At 41.2% G+C, this 21,428-nt stretch overlaps 1 protein-coding gene across 1 annotated transcript; it reads right to left on the reverse strand.

Moving 5' to 3' along the window:
• Positions 1-1,846: 1,846 nt before the first annotated feature.
• On the reverse strand, positions 1,847-21,111 carry LOC104325530 (rho guanine nucleotide exchange factor 38). The gene is made up of 10 exons (XM_069803492.1): positions 20,978-21,111; positions 19,682-19,881; positions 19,032-19,165; positions 15,942-16,064; positions 13,182-13,502; positions 11,410-11,550; positions 10,035-10,233; positions 9,598-9,857; positions 8,688-8,820; positions 1,847-2,001 (listed from the first exon to the last, which is right to left on the reverse strand). Exons 1-10 carry the CDS (start codon positions 21,109-21,111, stop codon positions 1,847-1,849), a joined length of 1,800 nt encoding a protein of 599 aa, XP_069659593.1.
• Between the last annotated feature and the right edge of the window lie 317 nt (positions 21,112-21,428).

A 21,428-nucleotide genomic window follows, 5' to 3' on the forward strand; every position in this document is an offset into this window, starting at 1 on the left:
CTTTCCCCTTCCCCTCAGTGATTTGTATTTCAGAGGGAAGACTCTGCTCACGTATGCTTTCCCCAATCTGCTGGAAGACCCTGTATTTGAATTTACTGGCAAGTATTACAGAATTTATTCTAAGTGGATATTGGTGTTGGGTCTTTCAAGGCTTGTATGTAGATGGGTTTAAGCCTGGGGAGAAGGGTTGGATTTCAAGATGCAATTTAGAGAGAAGGGCCAGGGCATGTTGGAGTTTTAGAAGAGTCTTAAGCTTATAGAAAGTTGATTTTGATCTCTTGGCTGCAAAAACATACTCACAAAGAAATGCTAGGACACAGACCCTACCCAGCTGTATTATGGTACCTGTTTTATCCCTGGAGTTGTAATTAGACAGAGGGAAAACTACAAACCACCACACCAGTTCTGATGTTGCACAGTGTTGGATTCGTATTAATATAAGACCCGTGGCAAGCTCTCTGCTTGGGTTTCTGGTTGGCTAGCCTGCCAACAGTGTCTGAAGGCGCAAGGGCCAGAGTTTGGAACTTGGGAGGCCAAGTATTAGGATCCATGTAACCTGGAACAGGGATCCTGATATGCCACTGTCCCTCCCATATAGCATTTATGGGACAAAGGATTTGTTTGATTTGGGCAGGGGTCAGAGGTATTCAGAAACCTTCTTCCTTTCTCCTCAACTCACTGACTTCCTTCCCCCCCCGCGGTTCTTTTGTGCATTTGCAAGTATCTGAAATAGTGATATAAAGTATGTTATCTGTTAAAATAGGTCAGAAATATTTGTAGTAGCATAAATATTCAAACAGAAAAGATTGCTTAGAGATCTGAATATTTTCCTTTAGCCCTTTGTGAAAATGAGGGTTCATATTTTGCTTTCATAAAGAATAATGAAAAAACCTGGGGTTTTAACCCTGCATAAGAAAAGTTTTCTTGTTACACTGAGTGACGTATTCCACACAGCTTTCACAGGAACTGTCATATCTGTGTTTACATTTAGTGTCGCAGTTCCAGGAGCAAATGAAGTGGATGCCACAGGATTATTGCAAGAGGCTGTGCCAGGGCAGAGTTACATCCAGACAGCAGCAGTGTCCAAGGTGACTTGTATCCTAGCAGCATCTTGAGTCCTCTGCCTAACTGTTAATAATACTATGAACTTGAAGCAGGGAGTGTGGGGTGAGGAAGAGGAATTTGTCTCTGTGTGGGGGTATTGTTCAAGCTGAATACGTTAAATTCACACTTCCAGGGACTTGGGTGGGATCAGCTTGTCTCTTCATTTTGCAGAACATAAGCCCTCTCCAGCCCCAGCATGGTCTTGCACTTAACCCAGTTGCCCTTACAAAGGAGTTTGTAGGCACTGTGACTGCCTCTCGGGAGCTTCCTGCAGAGGCATTCATGGCTTTTTCCTAACTAGACCTAGCTGTTACACCCACAAGCCTCCCTTCAGCTATTTTCACGTATCCTGGCAGATTCTGTTACACTCCTTCACACCTGTCCCAACCACGTGCAGGTTACACTTAATGTTTTACCACCACCACTAAGACAGGTAGTTGAGAAAGTATCAGGTCTTCCAGCTCCCTGCTCATACCTCTGAGCTGTTCTTCACAGCTTGTGCTCCCTCTCTTCGTCCCGGCCGCTCTGGGTTTTGTTCAGCTCTCAAGAACTGGCTCAGGATGAGCACTGGAAAAAGATCTTGAATCTTGCTGTCTGTGACCAGCACTCAGCAATCCTCTCTCCATTCCTTCTGTGATGAGGGGAGCATCTCTAAATGTGAAAACGTCTCAGACTGTATTGGGTTTGCATGGCAAGGTTTTAGGAGCAGGGAAGCTACAGGGGTGGCTTCTGTGAGAAGCTGCTAGAAGCTTCCCACATGTCCCATAGAGCCAATGCCAGCTGGCTCCATGTCAGACCCACTGCTGGCCAAGGCCGAGCCAATCGGTGATGATGGTAGCGCCTCTGTGATAACATATTTAAGAAGGTGGAAAAGTTGCTGTGCAGGCACAATGGCAGCTGGAGGAGAGAGGAGTGAGAACATGTAAGAGAAACAACCCTGCAGACACCAAGGTCAGTGAAGAAGGAGGGGGAGGAGATGCTCCAGGTGCCAGAGCGGAGATTCCCCTGCAGCCCGTGGGGAAGACCATGGTGAGGCAGGCTGTCCCCCTGCGGTCCAGGGAGGTCCACGGTGGGGCAGATATCCACCTGCAGCCCAGGGAGGACCCCACGCTGGAGCAGGTGGATGCCTGAAGGAGGCTGTGACCCCATGGGAAGCCCGTGCTGGAGCAGGCTCCTGGCAGGACCTGCAGACCCATGGAGAGAGGAGCCCACTCTGGAGCAGGTTTTCTGGCAGGACTTGTGACCCTGTGGGGGACCCACGCTGGAGCAGTCTGTGAAGAACTGTAGCCTTTGGGAAGGGCTCACGTTGGAAAAGTTTGTGGAGGACTGTCTCCTGTGGGAGGGACCCTGCGGTGGAGCAGGGGAAGAGTGAGGAGTCCTCCCCCTGAAGAGGAAGGAGCAGCAGAGACAAGGTGTGATGAACTGACCCCAACCCCCATTCCCCATCGCCCTGCGCTGCTAGAGGGGAGGAGGTAGAGAATTTGGGGGTGAAGCTGTGCCCGGGAAGAAGGGAAGGGTGGGGGGAAGGTGTTTTAAGGTTTGGTTTTATTTCTCATCATCCTACTCTGGTTGATTTGTAATAAATTACCCATACCAAGTTGAGTCTATTTTGCCTGTGATGGTAGTTGGTGAATGATCTCTCCCTGTCCTTATCTCGACCCATGAGCCTTCCATCTTATTTTCTCCCTGTGTCCAGCTGAGGAGGGGAGTGATAGAGTGGCTTTGGTGGGCACCTGGTTTCCAGCCAAGGCTAACCCACCACACAGACTTTTGTGGTTAGGTGAAAGCTACAGCCTTTCTTGGCCATCCTGTATTTTAAGTATGTGTAAAGCTGATACATGCAGCTTTACATCTTTTCCCTTCTCCACAATTAAGCTTTAGGCTGAGGTTCCTTAGACATCCAAAGGAATAGTTTCATTTACTCAGTATTGCCTTAGCTACCTGGAGAATTTGCATACTTTTTCAACTATTATTTCCTGTGGATGGAAAAAAGAAAGGCTTTGTCTTTGTAGTGCCTGTGGCTTCCAGAGGGATTTGAAAATAACAGCATGAGGAGGAGGAATCCAGAACTTCTATTGCTTTTCGATCAGCCCATCCTTTTTCCTCTAGCACAGAAGGTTTTTAATGGTGGTATAGTAGGAAAAGACACTGAAGCAGTTTCCATGAGCAAACAGAAGACAATATTTTCTTCCTAAATGTTAATCAGAAGAAGGTTGCCTATGCTATGAAATAGAGTGTGAAGATAGATTCTTTTAATGGCTGGAGTGCTCCTACGTTCAAGATGTTAGCTGCCTCTGTCTTGCCTCTGAATATACATATAGTTTTGCTTGCGAGAGTTCACATCCAAACTGTGCAGATTACTTTAGGTACCACATATGTGATGAACAAAGACAGAAAAAATGGATCTTTGTTTTTAAATTGTGGTAGCTAGTGCTACGTAAAATACCTCTGAGACCCAGTTCAAGTGTATCCTGATGTTTTTCCATCTATAACTCTGGCATGGGTTGCCTGTAGGTTATCTATCTCCTATTAATTTAGAATAAAATGACTTATGCTATACCTTTTATGCATGCCTGTCTTTTCCCTCTAATAAGGCCGAGAGTAGCTGGACTTGCCGATATCACTGTATTAGCAAAATCTGCAATAGAGCTGCAATTTGTATCAGCAAAAGACTTTCTTCCACTGTAACTTTCCTGGCTTCGTAAATGAAATATAAAGTCTCCTTCTGTTGGTATAAAAATGTCAGTTAGGATTGTGATTCTTTGAAGTATTATATCAGGAAGGATTTATAGCATAGACCTGGTCTTTTAAATCAAGTGTTTAGCTTGAATATGTAAGATAGGCGCTGCTGAAAAACAGAGTAGATTGAAGGGAACAGTTGCTTTCTGCTTTGAAGTTATAGTTAGGATGGAATTAACAACTGTATTTTCAGGAAAGGAGTCTGTTCTACAGGATTTTTTGACTGAATTTGCACGTCAGGTTGAGGAATCTAGTGTAGGGCAGAAATAAGGAAGGCCTCTCTGAATTTGAGAAGCATACCTCATATTTAGAAAAAATAACTGGAAAATAGTCCTGTGATTTTTCTCTCCCCAAAGCAAATTGCTCTGTGATTTACTGTAAAAATAGCTACTTGACTTTCCTTATCCATTTTATAAATTTGTATGGTAATAGTTTACTTCCACTTTAATATGATGTTTGTTCATAGATGGCCAAATTCTGATAGCCTCAGTAATGTGAAACAATAGATTACTCTGGTTCCATGAGTGCTCCTTCTGGCCGGGCTAGGGCATGCTGTGGTGATACCTGGTCTAAGAGGAAAGATCTAAGACAAAGTTCTGTAACTTATTTTAGTAACACAAGTTTTTACTTATTATAACCCATGACAGACCTCTGGCTGGACACAGCAGTAAATAAAGGTCACGACCTCGGGAGCAGCTAGAAGAGAACAGAACTAAGCTGACATTTGGAAACTTGAAGTGTATTTTGAAGCTTGCTCAGTATTTTGATAGTGTTTGATGAGTTCTAGTATACTGATAGGTAAGCTAGGATGCGTACTAGAAATGCAGCATTTTATCTGAGGCAACTATTTGCTCTGCTAATTTTGCAGTGATGCTTTTTAAGTTCACAACAGAAGGCAGATCTTGGATAGCATAAAAAGCTCTTTGCTTCTGGAAAAAGTCTTGTTTAAAAAAAAGAAGAAACATATCTTTACAAAAATAGTTTTTTATTATTACAATAATTTAAAAGAAGATTGTTTTCACCATTTCTGAACAAACAATATTGTAAGAGGAATTGTCAGTAATAGATCCACAGGCACAAGGATTGTCATGGCTGTGTTTCCTGTTGCAGGTGTTAGGTCCACTTCACATATCTGCATTTTTACAAGCTATCTTTAAATGACAGCAAAAGTATACTTTAGCGTTTGAAGCAGGTAATTACTCAGTGAAGCTTCCTAAGATGAAAAGTCAGAAGGAATAATTCTTCAATCTGTGTTTGCATTGAAAAGATGAATCCTTAATGTTCACGAGCAACGTCCAAGCAGAGGGAAGATGGTGAAGCACACAGGTGCCAGAGCTCAGAGCCAGAGACTCTGTGCTGTTCATTGGCTTGGACATTTTCCGGCTTCCAGGTTATCAATGGCAACACTTAAAAATATTCCCTGAATGGAGAAACACTTCAGTTTGAGTGGACCCAATCTTGGAAGTACTTGTACATGCTTATTGTCACAACGGTTCAAGTAAGTAAAACATCTGAATAAATGCAAGATCAGTCCATTAAACTGCAGCCTGTCCCTGCTTCAATCAAAATAAATCAGAATAAGTGTCGTCGTTAGTAAGTGTCTTAGAATACTGTAACCTTCTCTACATTAAGGAAACAGCTGCAAAAACATTGCATATTCTTAGGGATTTCTGGAGCCCTAACATAGCTCAGTTTCTAGTATTTAAAGCACTATCTTAACAAAAATGTGTCTGAGCAAGTCTAATATGAATTGCTGTAAATCTCCTTAATGTAGGAAGGCTTTAGATTCAAAGAGCGTCTCTTTAATTTTTTGCAATTTTAGTTTTTCATTCATCTGTTTTAAACAAAAATAAAACTTTGCAATATATCTGTAATATCAAATGATAACAGCTAAAACTTTGAATTTCTGAAATGAAGTAAACTAATCCACCTGGGTACCTATAACATACTTTTTCTGGATCCCAAGTTACGAGGCCATAATGAAGCCATATAAATTATCCCACAATATAAAAACTATTCTGGGTCCTAACCCTACACTGGGATTTCATATGGCCTACTAGGAGTTCCCAAGTCCCACAGAAGTTCAGTGAAATTTAGGTGGCCAGCTCCAGTATATTTCATCCTTCATTCCTTGTTACTTCAGGATACCTAGTGAATATTTTGGAGAGCAGCATTTGAGTACGCTTTGAGACACCTTCACAGAGCCTGATTTTTCATGGGGAATGTACCTAACACTCAAAATCAGAGCTCTCCCTATGACTCAAGCTGAGTTCTCAGAGCTAAGACTTCAGAAATCTTTTTTTCCTGACTCTTGCCCTTAAGTAATTTCACTGTCTGAAATACAAAACTTCATCACTGTACTTACATGACTGTATTAAACCTATTAATACATACGACTCAGTCATTTCTAAAACTGTTTCAACTATTTCAAAGTATAGATCATCTCCAAATAAAATACTCCCAATTGTAAGACATACCAAAAAGCTTCTTGTGTGCATCTTCCCCATAATCTTAAAATACAAAAGCCAAAGCAGTGCAAGCTTAGTAGGGGAGAGTCTTTCAGTCCATTCTTCCAAGCTGATGCTCCTTCTCCAAAGCTTTATTTTCTTCATTTAACTAAAGGCAAAGTTTTCTGTAAAAACAGCTACATCCATTAATAAAATGAATGAGAACCTTTTTTGTTTGCTATGGAAACAGCAAGATTTAAGTGCATGAGGTGATGTACAGTTAGGCAAAACAATGCATTATCTATTATTACTGCTCATTGGATTGCAGTAGAATACAGAGTTTCACATACCAGTTTCTGGATGTCCATCTCAGAGAACTCAAAAAGTTTCTCTGTCATATGATTTAATCCATCACAAACTTCAGGTTCTCAACTCTGTGATCCACTGCATTCATCTTCTGAGCAAGACTGAGAACTTTCTTTACCTTTTTAGGAAAATAATAGGAAAATTTGGGACACTAAAGAAAATGAAACTAGGTTCATTAGTGTAGCAGAAACTATTGTTTGCATCGCCTGCCCTAATTTTTCTCATCCTTTCTTTGCTGACAGGTTATTTCCTATTACATCTCGGTAAGGGTTTTGAATCATTTCACCTTCACACTTCATACCCCACACTGCAACTATAAGAAGTAGAAACTTACAGAAAAGCTTTAGAACAATTTCTGTATATCCTTGATCAGCAACACCCCCATCTTAATTTTAATAGTGTTGTCATTTTAATGGTCAGTCAGTAATAAGCAATTATACAGTAATACAGAAAACATGTGACAGGAGTTTACCTTCGATTACACTACGTGCTGCAGGCATAGTCCCTTTTTTGTATCCTTTTCTCAATGCTTACCACAAGAAGGTCCTCACTTCTCACTAGAGGACCTAGGCATTGCTGTATTGAAATAACTTGCAATGAACACTCAGTTATCAATGGTAATAGCAACGAGATGTTGTTATATCACTATCCAGTCTAGCTCAAGTGTAGGGCACCAGCCTGACCTAAGGATTGCTGTAGTTAGTGAACCTAAAGAAGCACTACTTGACATTCAGATCCTTCCTTGGGATTTTTTGTTTTCTATGCTCATCGAGGATACTATGTGAACTATCTTAACTTGTTAAAATAGCCTCGACCATTGTGAAGATACTTTAGCAAAATACAGGGCTTTTGACTCTGAATTCTGCAAACAGTGAATCAGCTCATCGATACATTCTTCACTGGTCCATCTAAAATCAGACGCTTTGAGAATTATGATTTTTTTTTTTTTTTCTGGAAGAGAAGTTTTGATGCATCTTAAGTCCTAGCTTATTCAGTAGACATTATGATCCCTGTATTTGACCTAAGGAATCAGATAGGCAGTAAATATTCATTGAAAGGCACTGCTTGACCTTTTTTTTTTTTTAAAAATCTTATTATATTTCCCAAGTCTAATAACACAGGTTTCTTTTCACGACACAGATCTTGCACTTTAAAGCAGTTAGTGTGGAGACATATATGGAATTTCAAACCTGGGGCGCTTTCATATTGCTATAAATGGTTTCTTACCATATGAAGTAGTTGTGTAATTCCTCTGAAAATTATAACTTCTTTATTTCACAGTACCTGTTTCTTGTGCCCCCTCTTTCCCTCCCCCCATTTCCATATTTAACTAAATATACCTTCTTCCCTGGGACCAGCCACTGGTACCACCACACTTGGTATGTTTTAACTTGAAATATTTCCTACAAAAACAACCCCCTTTTTCTTTTCCCATTCCAATAATCTCCACTGAGAAAAAAGGTTCATTACAAAAGTGGCTGAGGATAAAAACAGACAACCAAAAAGCTCAAGTTTTAAGATGTGTCTATGTTCATTGAGATAGCAGTTCAGGAACAATTCAGCCTGAACTACAGCATCCCTGAAGATTGAACTTGTCCTTTTTCAAGGCTAATTCTCTTCATCTTGAACATTATTTGCTAAATACCATGGAAGAAAAACATAATTTTAGCTGTGATTTGTACTTGTAGGTTGACTTTTGACGTAGGACGCTTTGACAAAAGAGAAAATTATGGGGTAATAGAAAAGCAAGCTCTTCAGGATGTTAATCAGAATCAGTCTTCCTGTTAAATGTTTCCTCCCTCAGGTCTTGACAAGGTGATGGCTTTTGGAGGATTGAGGTTCTCAATATCATCTGTGTGCTGTGCCAGATACCATGGCTTCTGTCAATCACTTGTGAGTTTGCCTTGCTTGCTGCAAGCCGTAATAGATGATTATTCTGTCTACTTCAGAGAAACTGGCTCAATGGGCCTTTCTGTTCCTAAGCGTATGTCATCTTCCCGAGATAATTAGATGGTACATATCCTTTCTGACCTTTTGCTTCTGCTAGCCACCATTCTTTATTGCCACTCAGGTCAGAAAACCGAAGTATCCTAACCTTCTGGTACTCCTGAAGACTGAGTTCCTGATCATTTCTTGCTTGAAATGCGTAAACAGCATAAAAGGTCTAAAAAAGGAAAGCCACAAAAACCAAAATCTGAATTCAGAAATGTAGCCACATCTTACCCTGTCACTGTGCATTAGTACAAATTCTGTATACAGAACATGTATGATAATATATACGAACCAGTATGCAACTACATGGTCTGCAATTGTTAGACAGACTACAATGAAGATGGCCAAAATAAAAAGTAGAATTGAAGGATCTGGGGAATTCTGCATGGGGAAGAACAAACCAAGCTCCAAGACCTCATCATGCTACTACACTAGTAAGGTTTTCAGCTCACACCAAGTGCTTGTTTCTGTCGCACCAAGCGGCCTTGGACTGGACGGAAAATTTTCCAGCAAGGTTTCCTCACGGAGGATCACCTTTCCTAAAGCTCCTGTACTCAAATGTGGCACGTGGGTTAATTCTGTGCCTTGCTGATCAGTCTTGCCACAGCCTTCTTGTCAACGGTAAATTGAAAAATCCCCCAAACTGAGCTATTTTGCAGGTTTCTGCTCCATAGGAGAACCTTGAGGCATTGTACATGGAGTGGGGTAATGCAATGGTGTGTTTTCTGCGAGACAGGACTGCGATTCACAATTTAACTGATTATCTTTTCCTACCTTGTAGCTATTTAAGAATGGCAAAGAACAGAAGATAACAAATTCCCATGTCATACTGACAGATTAGTGCCAGTCTTTTCTGGTGTAAAAGGAAACTATTTAAATTATAAGCAGTATAATTCTAGATTTGTAATAGGAACAACAAGAAGACAAGCACAGCACGTATCACACTTACATGCTGATCATCCATATCCTGAAAAGCATCAGTCACTGTGCCATTAACTGTGGGATTTTCACAGAAGTGAAGAGATGAGCTGCTGTCACTCTTCTTGTGCCCCAGACTTCTTGTGCTGCTGTCAGTAGAGGGCCGTGAAGAGACAAAGAGGCTGATATTATCAAAATCATCATCACCAAAGCCGTTTTCTGCTACGTCCTTCTGTGCTTTGGCTGGATTGTAAGGCCTCAGGAAGGAGGAATACACATACCCTTTAAGGACTAGACACCAGAATAAAAAGAGGGAACATAAACAGCGAAATACTGCTAAAACCATTTCAAACCCAACCATTTTATGCAGCTGTCAGTACGACAGAGGCAAACAGATGGGGCCAGAATGAAAAGAAATCAATATCCCAAAGGGAAGCTGTTATTGGGATGTTTGTGCAGAGAACTTACTTCCTGCATCAACAAGCCATCTGCTCGTACTTCCGAAGGGGTCCTTTTGCTCCACAACAGCCACCAGTTCTCCTTCATGTAAATCAATATCAAATTCCTGTGTGGCATTGCACTTGCGCTTAGCTTGGTATAGCAATTCTATGCTGTACGTAGACAACAGCTTGGACCTGTGGCCTTCTGTTTGACGTGGGGATTCGAGCTGAAAAGCAAAAAAAATTATTCACTGGGAATAATACTGAGGCCATTTCTAGAGCAACATGGACACGTAAAACCCAGTGTATGCTGCATGGCCCTACATTTTTACACACAGATCAAGGAGTTACTTACACAGCTGTAGGTAACCAAATCTCCTTTGCATATGCAGCAAGGACCTGTCCAACTGGTGTATTAATAGATGAGCAATAAAGGTCAGATTTTAAAGAAATGTAGGAATTTCACTAATTAAAGATCTCTTAGTCCATCCTCTGCTCTCAAAGAGACAGCATTTTATACATGAACTGTCACTTGTTTAATTGTTTTTCCGTAGCAATGATCTTTGAATTCCTATGTAATATCACAAAAAAGGCATAATCCAAAAATTGGCTGAGGTGTGCTTGCATAACAACTTGCATGACAAGGCATTAGGCAAAAAAATCAGTGGTACCCAAATGGCCTGCTTTTTGTGTGAAATTACCTCGCTAAATAAGGGCAAGGTGTTATTAACTGCTGGAAGCATATTCACTCAGAGTTTGGTTAGAGGGCAGGCAGGGAGATGCTGTACCTTAGTGTGATCTTAACATACCACAGAAGCAAGAGCATGTATGCCTTACTGATATTAAAAGGAATCCTACAGCTTCCTCAGCTTCTCCTGTACATCTGTGCTCAAGTTTTTATTTTACTGTAAACTAGACTCCTTAAAGCTCTAGAAATGTCTGATAAGATTGGGAACCAGGTGGACACAGATTTCCTGGTAGATTTTCTGAAACTGCTGTGGGGTTGTATGTGTGTGTGTATGTGTGTAAATGCCAGTACGCATAACCACAGTTGAAGATGAGGAAAAAAAAAAGTTCTGAATTAGAAGACTAAGATGCACTGGAAGAGTATTTAACAAAAGAAGTAATCAAAATTTACATATACAACCTTAGACTTAACACGTGCTTAAGGACCTAAGGGTAATCAGAGATAATTTCAAGCAGATTTTCAAGATAATAACATGAAAACAGAGTGAAAAATCTTCAGAAGTTACTGGTCAATGGAACAGCTTCATTCCAACAATCTTATTCAGAGTCCCAGTGAAGAGACCAAGCCCAAAGCTCTAGGAGGCATAAAAATGGATTTGTTTCAAAAGCTATCAAAAGAGGATGCTTCATACGCAGTTTGGGTGTATGGTACTCACCGGAGAAGGGACAGGTTTCTTTTTTTCTAAGCTCAATTTTCTCTCAATAAAGGTTGCACTGCTGTTTTCTTTTACAAAATTCAGCTTGTGAACCTCCTCCATCAACTGATTCTGCACTTCACAGATGCTTGAGGAAGACAGCTGCAAACACAAAGGTGGGTTAGTTCTCATGAACAAAATGGTAAGGAGATTTGAGAGTGCAGATTTAGTTTAATGGGCTGAATGCTAGGAGTCAGGAAATCTGACAAGTTACTGCTGTTTTCTGCAGAGCCCATAGTGTGCTAAATACGAGCTGGAGAGAAAACAAAGGTCATTGCTTAATGAAAGTTTCTAATAATTGCTATTAGATTTAAGAGACATACTAATCTAAGTTAAATCATTAAAAATATTCTAAACAATGATGAAAATGAACAGCCTTGTACTTAAGCTACTGAGCCCCCTGCTTTCCGATGCAAACGTGCATCTCAGCAGCTATCAGAGTGGCCAATGTGCTGTAAGGCTTGGAGTAGTTTACCCTACAGCTGTGTGTTTGTGCAACTGGGTGCTGCCACCAGATTAAAAATTGTTGGGCAAGCTGAAGTCTGTCTGTGGCACTGGATAAGTGCTTTTGGTCTGTGCCTGACCCCAAATGTGTTTGCTGATGTAAACAGAAAAAAGAAAAAGGCGGCAATTTTGTAGGCAGAGCCTCACAGGAAAAACGCTCGATGCAACAGCTTTCAAAACATGAAATGGTCAAATTACAGGGATGCAGTTTCTTCATGCAGGAAAAGCCTTCATTTTCCCATTAAACAGCGCAGCTCTATGTTTTGATCCTGACCTTGCTTTCTTAATTTTTCAGCTTCCCCTGACTATGAAGTGCTGTGTTCAAGCCTTGATGGAAAGGTATACTCCAGAATTGCCTCACTACAATGTTTTTCCTATCTTAAGTCTTGCTCGGGTTCAGAAGAGGGGATTTGGATGTGTGGAGGGCATTGTTGCAGCTGTGTTTCTCGGGGGATTCAAGTCCTCTAGGCAAAAGTACAGCAAAACTAAAACAAAAATGTAGGATTTTCACACAAACTGAGAATAATTTCTCAATTTTGATCTTCAGGTAATAATCACAGTGCCCAAAAAGAGTAGATTGGGATGGAGGAACTGATGCCCTTCTGTGTAGGTCAGACAGGTGTCTTTGGTACTTTTGGCTACGTAAGTGAAATGATTTGAACTTTCTAAAAATGCCAACATAGACAAAGCTATTCCTTACTGCATAGACATGCCTGCAGGAGCTTCTGCAGCATATTTGGCTTTAAAAGCAACTTGCTTTTCACAGAAATTATTTCATCAAATCTCCTAACCTGCTTCTCTCCTGCAGTCATCTGTGACTCTGCAGGTCTAGCAGCAATGGGAGTCTTCATGCACTTTCTTGCAATTTCTCTTGCTGTGTTTTCTGGGCTAGTCGGGGCAGACACTAAGAAACAAAGACTAAAACGCTACCAGCTGCCTCCTTTTTGCCTGAGCGTAATGTTCTTGCCATTACTATCACTGTAGCAGCTGGAACACCTGCATTAGGATCATTCTCGATTGAAAAGTCCAGGCCTGACAAAACTTAAGCTCAGAACTTAACCTTTGCTGAGGTTGCAAGGAAAAAACCAACCCTAAACCTGACTGTGCTTAGCAGAGCAAACAAAATCAGTGTACCTTGTAGGTATGTGTCCTGCATAACTCTAGCCAAATCATACAGAAAGAAAAAAGACAAATAAAGGCAGAGCTACACCTGTTTCTAATGTACTTACCGGAACAGGCACCACCACAGCAGAATTTGATTGAAGTGCTGCAGACATAATATTCCTGAGGAGGGTGATGAAGCAATGCAGGCAGTTCAACACAATCTTTTTGGCTGCTCTGTTGAATACCTGAAGTTCTTCCACTAACTGTGCGTTTAAAGCCTCATAGTCTTTCTTTGCTAGGTCCAGCTCTTCTCCCGTTGACTTCTGAAGGTAGCTGTTGTAGTCCAACAACTTGTCATAGCGCTTCTGGATGAGCTTCTGTGGGCCCGAAAACAAGGCTTGTAGTGCTGAGAGAGGAGCCAGAACAAGCTTGTCCAGCTGAGCCATCTGGAAAGGTATAAAACAGACCTGCTTACTACTTTATTCATACAGTTCTTCAGACCCAGTAACAGGTTAAGCCTGATGGCAGCCTATCAAGCAATCTGTTAATTACTCTTCACAAAGCATTGCCTTCAGAGGCAGCTTCAAGCGGGGTCTAGCATGAGTTAGAATCTCCTTCATAACATTGCAAAGGAGAAGTAACAGTTTTGCAGCTTCAAGTGTCTGGCAAAGGCAAGGGTCCCTTGGAGCCCGCGGTACTGCCCTTAGTGTGTTACCACTGAGGAAAAACTGAGCAAGGATGGGTCAAGTGGTCCAACAAAACTGGGATTTCCGTAATCGGAAGGCCTGTGCTAATATACAGTCTAGAGGCAATGAGGTCTTGTTAAATGGCAATCTTGCAGTCTTGAATGCTATCAAAGCTTGCTTGCTTGCTTTTTTTTTTTTTTTTCCCCCCTGGAAACAGCTGTAACTCAATTCCTGTTTAAGCAAACACAAACAATCACTTGATTTGATTAAATTATGTTATGCTTGTTGGTTTTATCTCTAGTAATCAACAAAATTAGACACCTGGTAAAAAACCAAAGTCTTTCTCAGACTTTTCCATTAGTCTCTAATTGTCTCAAGGGATTAATATTGCATGAAATAAAATTTATTTTTGTAAGTCACTCGTTCAAATACAGCACAGGCTTGTAGTGAGTGAAACTCATCATCATATTAAAGCTCTTGGACGTTCTATGTGAATTAAGTTGTTGGGTTGAGTGTGAGAATAAAAGAGCAGCTGTCCCTCTACCCTCCATAACACACCATAGTTGAGGACAGATCCTTTTTAGCACCAGAATTGCTCTCTCAAGGCCAAGATGATGTACACAGGGTAGATAGTTTCTACTTTATTTCCACGTGAAAAACTGGGCTGTGTTTAGTGAACTAATTTTTGACGCATTAAGAAAACAATTTTTCCAAACTGCTGGACCTTATTTCTGGAAGAGAAAAGGCTATTGTGGACTTCTGCCCTAAAATTTTCCATAAAAAATAATGAGAGAGGAAGGTATTCGTTACTGACAAATGCACAAAGGAAAAAAAAAATTAATCTGAGCCTATTGCTGAGATCTCCATTGATAATACCCTTTCAGGAAAACATGTGACAAAACTATGGGTTGTTCAGTGAGAACATCTACTCATTGTGCAATGTCAGGAAAAAAGATTTAAAAAAAAAAATTATACATACAATAGAGAATCCTTGCAATCTTGTAAATCCAAGACATAGAAATAAATAGATAATAAGCAGAAATTTACATGGTTAATAACAATGTCCACAGTTAAAACAAACATGATTTTTTTTTTTTTTTAATTACATAGACCTTCAGAACAGCTCGGTCAGAAGCCAATAGGAGTTACAAATTTTTTTCTGAAAAAAATTTTCCTGTTTCATCTATTGTGGAATTGTTTCTGCTTTTCTTTGATGTTTCTGAATATGGGGCCATCTTCCATGCTGGACACACTCACCACTGCAATGATAGAGGGGTACTCTTCTGTACTTTATGCACTCATTCATTGTAAAGACATTGAAAATATCTTTCTGATTACGGAGATTAATTTTTGAGATTTTTTTTTCAAATGCAGGAACTTCAAAGGAAAGGAAATACAACATCTTACTTCCCTGTCATTATCTGGGAGGATGTGGTCTGTCAAAGATCCTTCTGTTTCTTGGCAAACTCTGTTTTCAGTGTTTTGGAAAGGATTGAATGGCTATATTTTAGTCAGCACAGACCTAGGAAAGTATAAGAAAACCTCCATCTCTGAATTTTTCCAGCTTGAGCAGCCATTTGAAGAAGCAGTCTGTCCCATTTTGAAGAGACATTTTAAGTCTATCTTAGTAGAGCCAGGCATTAGAGTTCATTTGGACCCTGAAAGCAAGAGACTAGTTGAAAAACTATTATCTTTTTTTTTTTTAATTGTTTTTTAATTCCTATGGGCTATATTCAGATTTTTCTTGGTTTCCCTATATGAAGGACAGTAACTTACTTGAAAAGGTAATAAAGCTGAGATTTTCACAGATCTATGATTCCAGGAGCTAATAGTTGACGATCACAACAAAGATCACAAAAGTCACTCTAAAACTGCAAGTGTTGGTAACAAAAGTAGTAGAGCAAAGATCTGCTGCTCTTGTCTGAAGCTCAGGTGAAACATGCAAATTTAGCACAAAGATTCTGGTTTAAACCCAGGAATTAAGCTTGATAAGTTTTCTTTAGCTCTTCTAGGGAAAACATAGTGCACTTACACTGAATTTTATCCCATTGCCTGCAGAAACTCAACCAAAAAACCCTCTCATCTTTCCCAACAGATTCTTAAGTTTTTTTGCTCTTTTCTGTCCTAGTCTTCCTCACATACGCCTGTTTTCTCACACATACAGATAGCTGTGTAACACTGAACATTGCATAAACTTACAAGGTCTTCACAGAGATTTGCAGTGTTGTTCTGTTTCTTCAAACAGTTGTTGACTCCATCATCTTTGTCTTGCAAGATTTCCTGAAGCCCGATTATATTCTGTGTAGCCAGATGTATAGAATCCTAAATGAGAAGATGGTGGGAAGATGAAACTGTATTACAATCTGTTTTAATATACTGCATTCACTCATGCAGATGCTGCAATAATACTGATGAAATCAGAAATATTTTCCATCTCTGACACCTGTGCAGTTTCCAGCCATTGTGGGATTGTTTACTGTGATAATATTTTCCTGTGTTTTGTCTATTTTCAGTGTAAACTATTTAAGAATCAAGTTGTTAATGTTCAGCCAAAAAAAACCTAATGAATGTCTCACTGGAAGTTAGCTACTCCTCAGCAAGAAGCCACCTCAAGACCCACGCAGCCTCGAAGGCCTCTTTTGGAGGACTAAGTAGGACTACAGTGGTGTATTTCACTTACTCTGAATTTTAATCCTAACGAAGTGTGCATCTGTTTGGATAAGGAACTGTCAACACCATTCCAGGCAACAACCCTTGTCGGCTGAGCTCACTGGCCTTCCCGTTTGCTGAACCAAACCAGGTGCGTTTGCGATAAGCTCTGGCCAGCTGGCTATTGATCTTACCTACCTCTCAGACAACCTTCATGTCCAGGTTGGGCACACTTACACTTTGAAGGGCCTCATGCCATCTACAAAGTTGGCAAGCTTTCCATGAGAGGGAAAAGTTGACAATTTACAAGCCAACCCACGTCTTGGGAGAGGAGAATTAAAGCAAAGACGCTCACAGCACTTGAGCACTCCGTACATCTAATGCTAGCCCTCAACACAACCTAGCAACAGGATAAAGGAAGGAGTCCTCACATCCAAAATATGTATTTTAGGACATCTTAATTCATGTGGCTGCAACTCAGTTCTTCTATTTTTCATGAGAAGCAGTCGGTGCTCCACTGCAGCAGATGTGCATGACCCATATGACGGCTTCACACAGTGATTGCAAGTCATACTGTGCCATCAGACAGCACCTTCTTTTCTGCACTGCACCCATGGGTCTCCATAGAGCCTGCTTGTGTAAGGGGAAAAATGCTTAAGTGTGGGCTTCAAAATTTCTTTGCCGTGGGATCAGTAATGCAGCAGCAGCACAGCTCATTTATTTAATACTGTCATGTAGGCAGGCCTGCTTATAAATAATTTGGTGTTGCCTAACCAGTGGCAGAAATGTGTGTTAAACTGGCTATGAACATGGTTTGTGGACACAGATTTCAAAAAGGCCTGTACCCACCTGTAGATGTTGTGAGGAGAGTGAAATGTTCTTCACACACAATTTCACAGTCTTCTCTAAACTTCGAAACAACTTTTCTTCCTTATTAAAAGTTTGATCTTTCACCTATAATAGATGTTTGCACTGTTATTTTGGCAGACCAAAAGAGCCTGGCTAATGAAAGAAACATCCAGAGAGCTGCTGGAAAAATCCCAAACCTTCCCTGAACTCCTCCCTTTGAAAGCAGAACAGATCGGCCCCTAATTCTCCCAAGCTCCCGTTTCAATCCAAGAAAAATCAAAGGCATGGGGCAACATGACAGAGAATTTAATTTTTAATCCTTGTGGAAGCAGGGAGTTGCTTTATTAGAAGCACACCTACGTGTGCCAACAAAACTCTTCATTTTTCTGTATATTTTTGCTCCATTTGAGGAAACAGTGGTGAAAACTGTAAGATATTTTTATGTCACGGCATTACTTCCCTGGGTGCTTATTTGTGGGTGATGGGGAGCTTTCCCCCAGGCAGGCTGTAGGTGGAGCTGTTACCTCTAGAGCAATGCCAGCTCTTCAGCTAGGAAACCTCAGCAGCTGGAAACAGGCTTGTACTAATTTTTTATGCTAGCTGAAAAAAACCCGAAAATAGGTTTATTTCTGCCTACTTTTTATTTGAGGAATTTGAGAAATCTCAAGTCTCGTTTTCAGTGGTCTTGCTGTAAGGGTCACAGAGTGTTTTAGAGATGTGAATTGGGAACTTTCTTAGTCTAATTAAGCAGGAGAGAGGGACGAATCTTTAACAGATGTATCCTGATTGTAAAATGATTCTCAAATGTTTTAAGCTTAATTAAAAAATAAACAAAAAAACCTATAAACCAGAAGCTTCTAAAGAAAAAAACCCAACAAACTCCACATCTCCTCTTAATCAAATTTAATTCCCTGGTTTTCTCTGATTTTATAGCCTTGCTGGTATCCCATTCTGAATACAAAAATTTCCACTGTACAAATAAATGAACAGAAAAAAATAAATGTGGGTATTTAGTTTGCATCAGAGAAAGGGGGAAACCACTGATAAAAAAAAAAAACAGGAAAAAACGGCACGTATCTTGTAAAGTCACATCTAGAAATGCAAGTGACCTTATATAATCAGCCATCTCATGCAGTGAAGTGCACTGGATATCATTTTCAAGGTCAGCTGTAATTGATTTGCTTTGAGATTTAGATTTAAGCTTTCCTGAAAATGTTTATCCTGATAGGTTTTGAATTACAACCTCGAAATTATCAAGGAGTGTTTGATTTTTGGCCACCCAACACCCATCTGACTTATCACGGGGTTCTTTGCTTCTAGTAGTTTTGACAGTGCCAGGGCCTTACACATGTAGAGGCAAACCCCGTGGCCTTTCCTAATCAGAAATATTGCTCATCTTCCTTGGTGGGTTCTGAACCTGAACATTATGATGCGGAGCAAGATGGCCTGAACACGTTCTCAGCACCGACAATAACTATTGCCAGTCTATCCACAAAACGCTGATCTCAGGCTGAGTTTCACAAAACTACCAGTCGCTTCCGCTCTGCTGAAGATTAGAAGTTCGAGAAACTCTTAGATAAAAAAGGAAAAGGTGGAGAACACATTACGTTATTTTCTATTTCAATCACAAATATCTTTCCTGTCTTCTGTGACAGTCAGAAAATGACTTTATAAATGATGCAGAAAAAAAGCAACAACACAAACTCCATCTCCAACATGTTCTAAAAAATGTCCAGTGCAAAAGCAGAACTGAAGCTGTCAATGCAAATCTGCAGTTGGATCAGTAAGTACCTGTGGTTCTCCCCCCGTCAGTATTTTCAGGTGGCTGGTGACCCTCTTGGATTTCTTGCTAATGGAGTGGATATTCAGTCGGGAAAACTTTTCTTTAAGGGTTTCGTCATCGTCATTCCTCTTATACTTCAGCACTGCAGACAGAGAATTTCATAACACAAATAATCTGTATTCGCAGGGCTTTTCACAGGGGTGGACACACAAATATGAAACCATTTGAGAGCAGACATTTTGATGTCACTTGTTGTAATCTTGTGTGAAAATGCTTGAGATGATGAAAAACCTGTTATCAATGCAAGCCTTGGGAATAGTGAAGTTAGGGCTTCAACATGGCAAGTCTATAAGAAATACTCCTATTATGGCATCTTAATTATTATCTGTGTTTGCAACTGCATTATGGACAATGAACACAGATATAACATGAATTCTTTCATCGTTTTCATATTTCTGGCGTTACCAGTCAGATAACAGAGCTGGCTGAGGACAAGTGACATTAAGGCATCTGTTACCTTCTTGAAACCCAGCATATTACACAACTTGGGTAGCACCAGTCAAAACTGTTGTAGTGATATGACTGGAGTTGAAACCTCTCTTGTAATTGCCAGCCCAAACCTATGAAGGCAGAAGAACATACTGCGCCTTTTTCTTACCTAAATCTTTCCTCCTTTTAAGTTCATTGATGTTCACATTAATGTTTTTCATAGCAAAAAGGGCGTCTTGTAGCGCCTTGTGGTCAGGGTGAGAAGCAGGAGTTGAATTCAAGAGTTCACAGAGTAACAAGGGATATTTCATCACCCGTTGCACTGGTTTGATCATCAGGGATCCCATATCCATTAGATTCGGCTTTCCTCTATAATTTACACAAAAAAATTTGTCACATAAGGAGAAACTCCTTGAAGACAAAAACTTTGTATTATTTCTGTCTAGTCATTGAAGCTGCTGCCTTTTATATCCTTTAGTTGAGCTTTCAACTACAGAAAGTATCAAAACCAGAGCAGTGCTTTGCACTGAGTCATAGAAGTGCAATTACCACTTAAGTCAAAAAATAAGATACATCTGTCAGGGAACGGGGGCCGTTGTAAACGAAACCCTCCTCTCGCCCCCTCAGTGAGAAACACACCCCAGGTCTGAGTTTTCTGTATTTTCAGTGCCCTTCCAGGCTATTGCTTAGATATTACCTCTGAAACCGTCCCACTCAGTCTGAGGGTGCGTGTGGTACAACTTACACACCACGACACCCAGGAAGGGAGATGTAGGTGGAAGAACAAATAACAGGAAGTTTGAGAAGCGCCTGTGAGCGGGGCTACTACATCCTGCTCCAGCCCCTCAGGCTTCAAATGGCAACATCTCCCTTCTGCACAGAACTGGGATGCCCGTTCACCGCTGCATCCCTTCTCACAACATCTCTCAACTCGCCACACTGACTCTCAAGCTTTACTGTCTTCTGCCTGCGTTTTTCCTTTGCTGGCGGCCAGGAGGTTATTTCTAATGATGCCTGAGCTTCCGAAGGGTACCAGATCTGGCCCCTGGAAACGTTGAACATACAGGATCTTCACCCAGGCTTGATCCAAGCTGCTGGAAGTCACTTTACACAAAGGCAAAGCAGGCAGCTGCCTAGGGTGTCAGAAGGACAAGGGTAGGAAAGTCACAGCTTCCAGCACCGGCACAGGGACGTCCTGCAGCTCCAGGCTCAATCCCTGCCGGCTCGGCAGGGGCAGAGAGCAGCTGCCCCCGGCACGTGAGCGGCTCAGGCCATCGAGGCCACCCAACCGAGCTCTCTGGCCCCCACGCAAGGGAGTTAGCAGCCAGCTGAATTCATGCTCCAGCCCCACTCCGGAGAAATGCCTTTGCTCAGGCTCTCTGGGCTCGAAGGGGAGAGGCTGTGCCATTTGCAGGTCATCACGACAGCCTGGAAGAAAACAGGGAAGGGCAGGACGGAGCCACACGTGCCTTCATTACCTTCCATGTGGCTGGTAGAAACGTGGGGTCTCCCCGGAGTAGGTGACACCAGGTGGCCAAGCTCTAGGGCCAGGTCCAGCCACTGCTGAGGCTCCAGCAGCAGCAGGACAGACGTGTCCATTGTGTCTCCTCGTTACCGCATGCTCCTGAGCAAACCAGGCAACCCTCTAGCACCAGCGCCGGCACCAACTCCCTGTGACTCACAGACCTCCCCTTTGAAAGTGAGCGTGAGCTGTTGGCAGCAGTGTGAAGGGCAGTAAAGCAGAGCAAGCTTTCCATTTGCATGCCCCCAGAAGGCTGCTTTGGAGGGGAAAAGGTTGTTTGACATTAACTGTGCAAGAGTTAATGCCAGGCAAAGAAGGATCTCTGCATATGGAAAGATGGAATAACACAACGTAGAAGGAAAGTACAAAAAACAGGGAACAGCCACTTGGTTTT

Source organism: Haliaeetus albicilla, chromosome 1, assembly GCF_947461875.1.
Source record: "Haliaeetus albicilla chromosome 1, bHalAlb1.1, whole genome shotgun sequence".
Taxonomy (NCBI): domain Eukaryota; kingdom Metazoa; phylum Chordata; class Aves; order Accipitriformes; family Accipitridae; genus Haliaeetus; species Haliaeetus albicilla.

Excerpts from the sequence above, each read along its gene's own strand:
- LOC104325530 (XM_069803492.1), bottom strand. The coding sequence starts at position 21,111 with ATGGACACGTCTGTCCTGCTGCTGCTGGAGCCTCAGCAGTGGCTGGAC. Across the intron at positions 11,551-13,181 it reads CTGTGGTGGTGCCTGTTCCG|CTGTCTTCCTCAAGCATCTG; the intron begins GTAAGTACATTA and ends TTGTGTTTGCAG. Across the intron at positions 8,821-9,597 it reads AGGATATGGATGATCAGCAT|ACCTTTTATGCTGTTTACGC; the intron begins GTAAGTGTGATA and ends TTCCTTTTTTAG.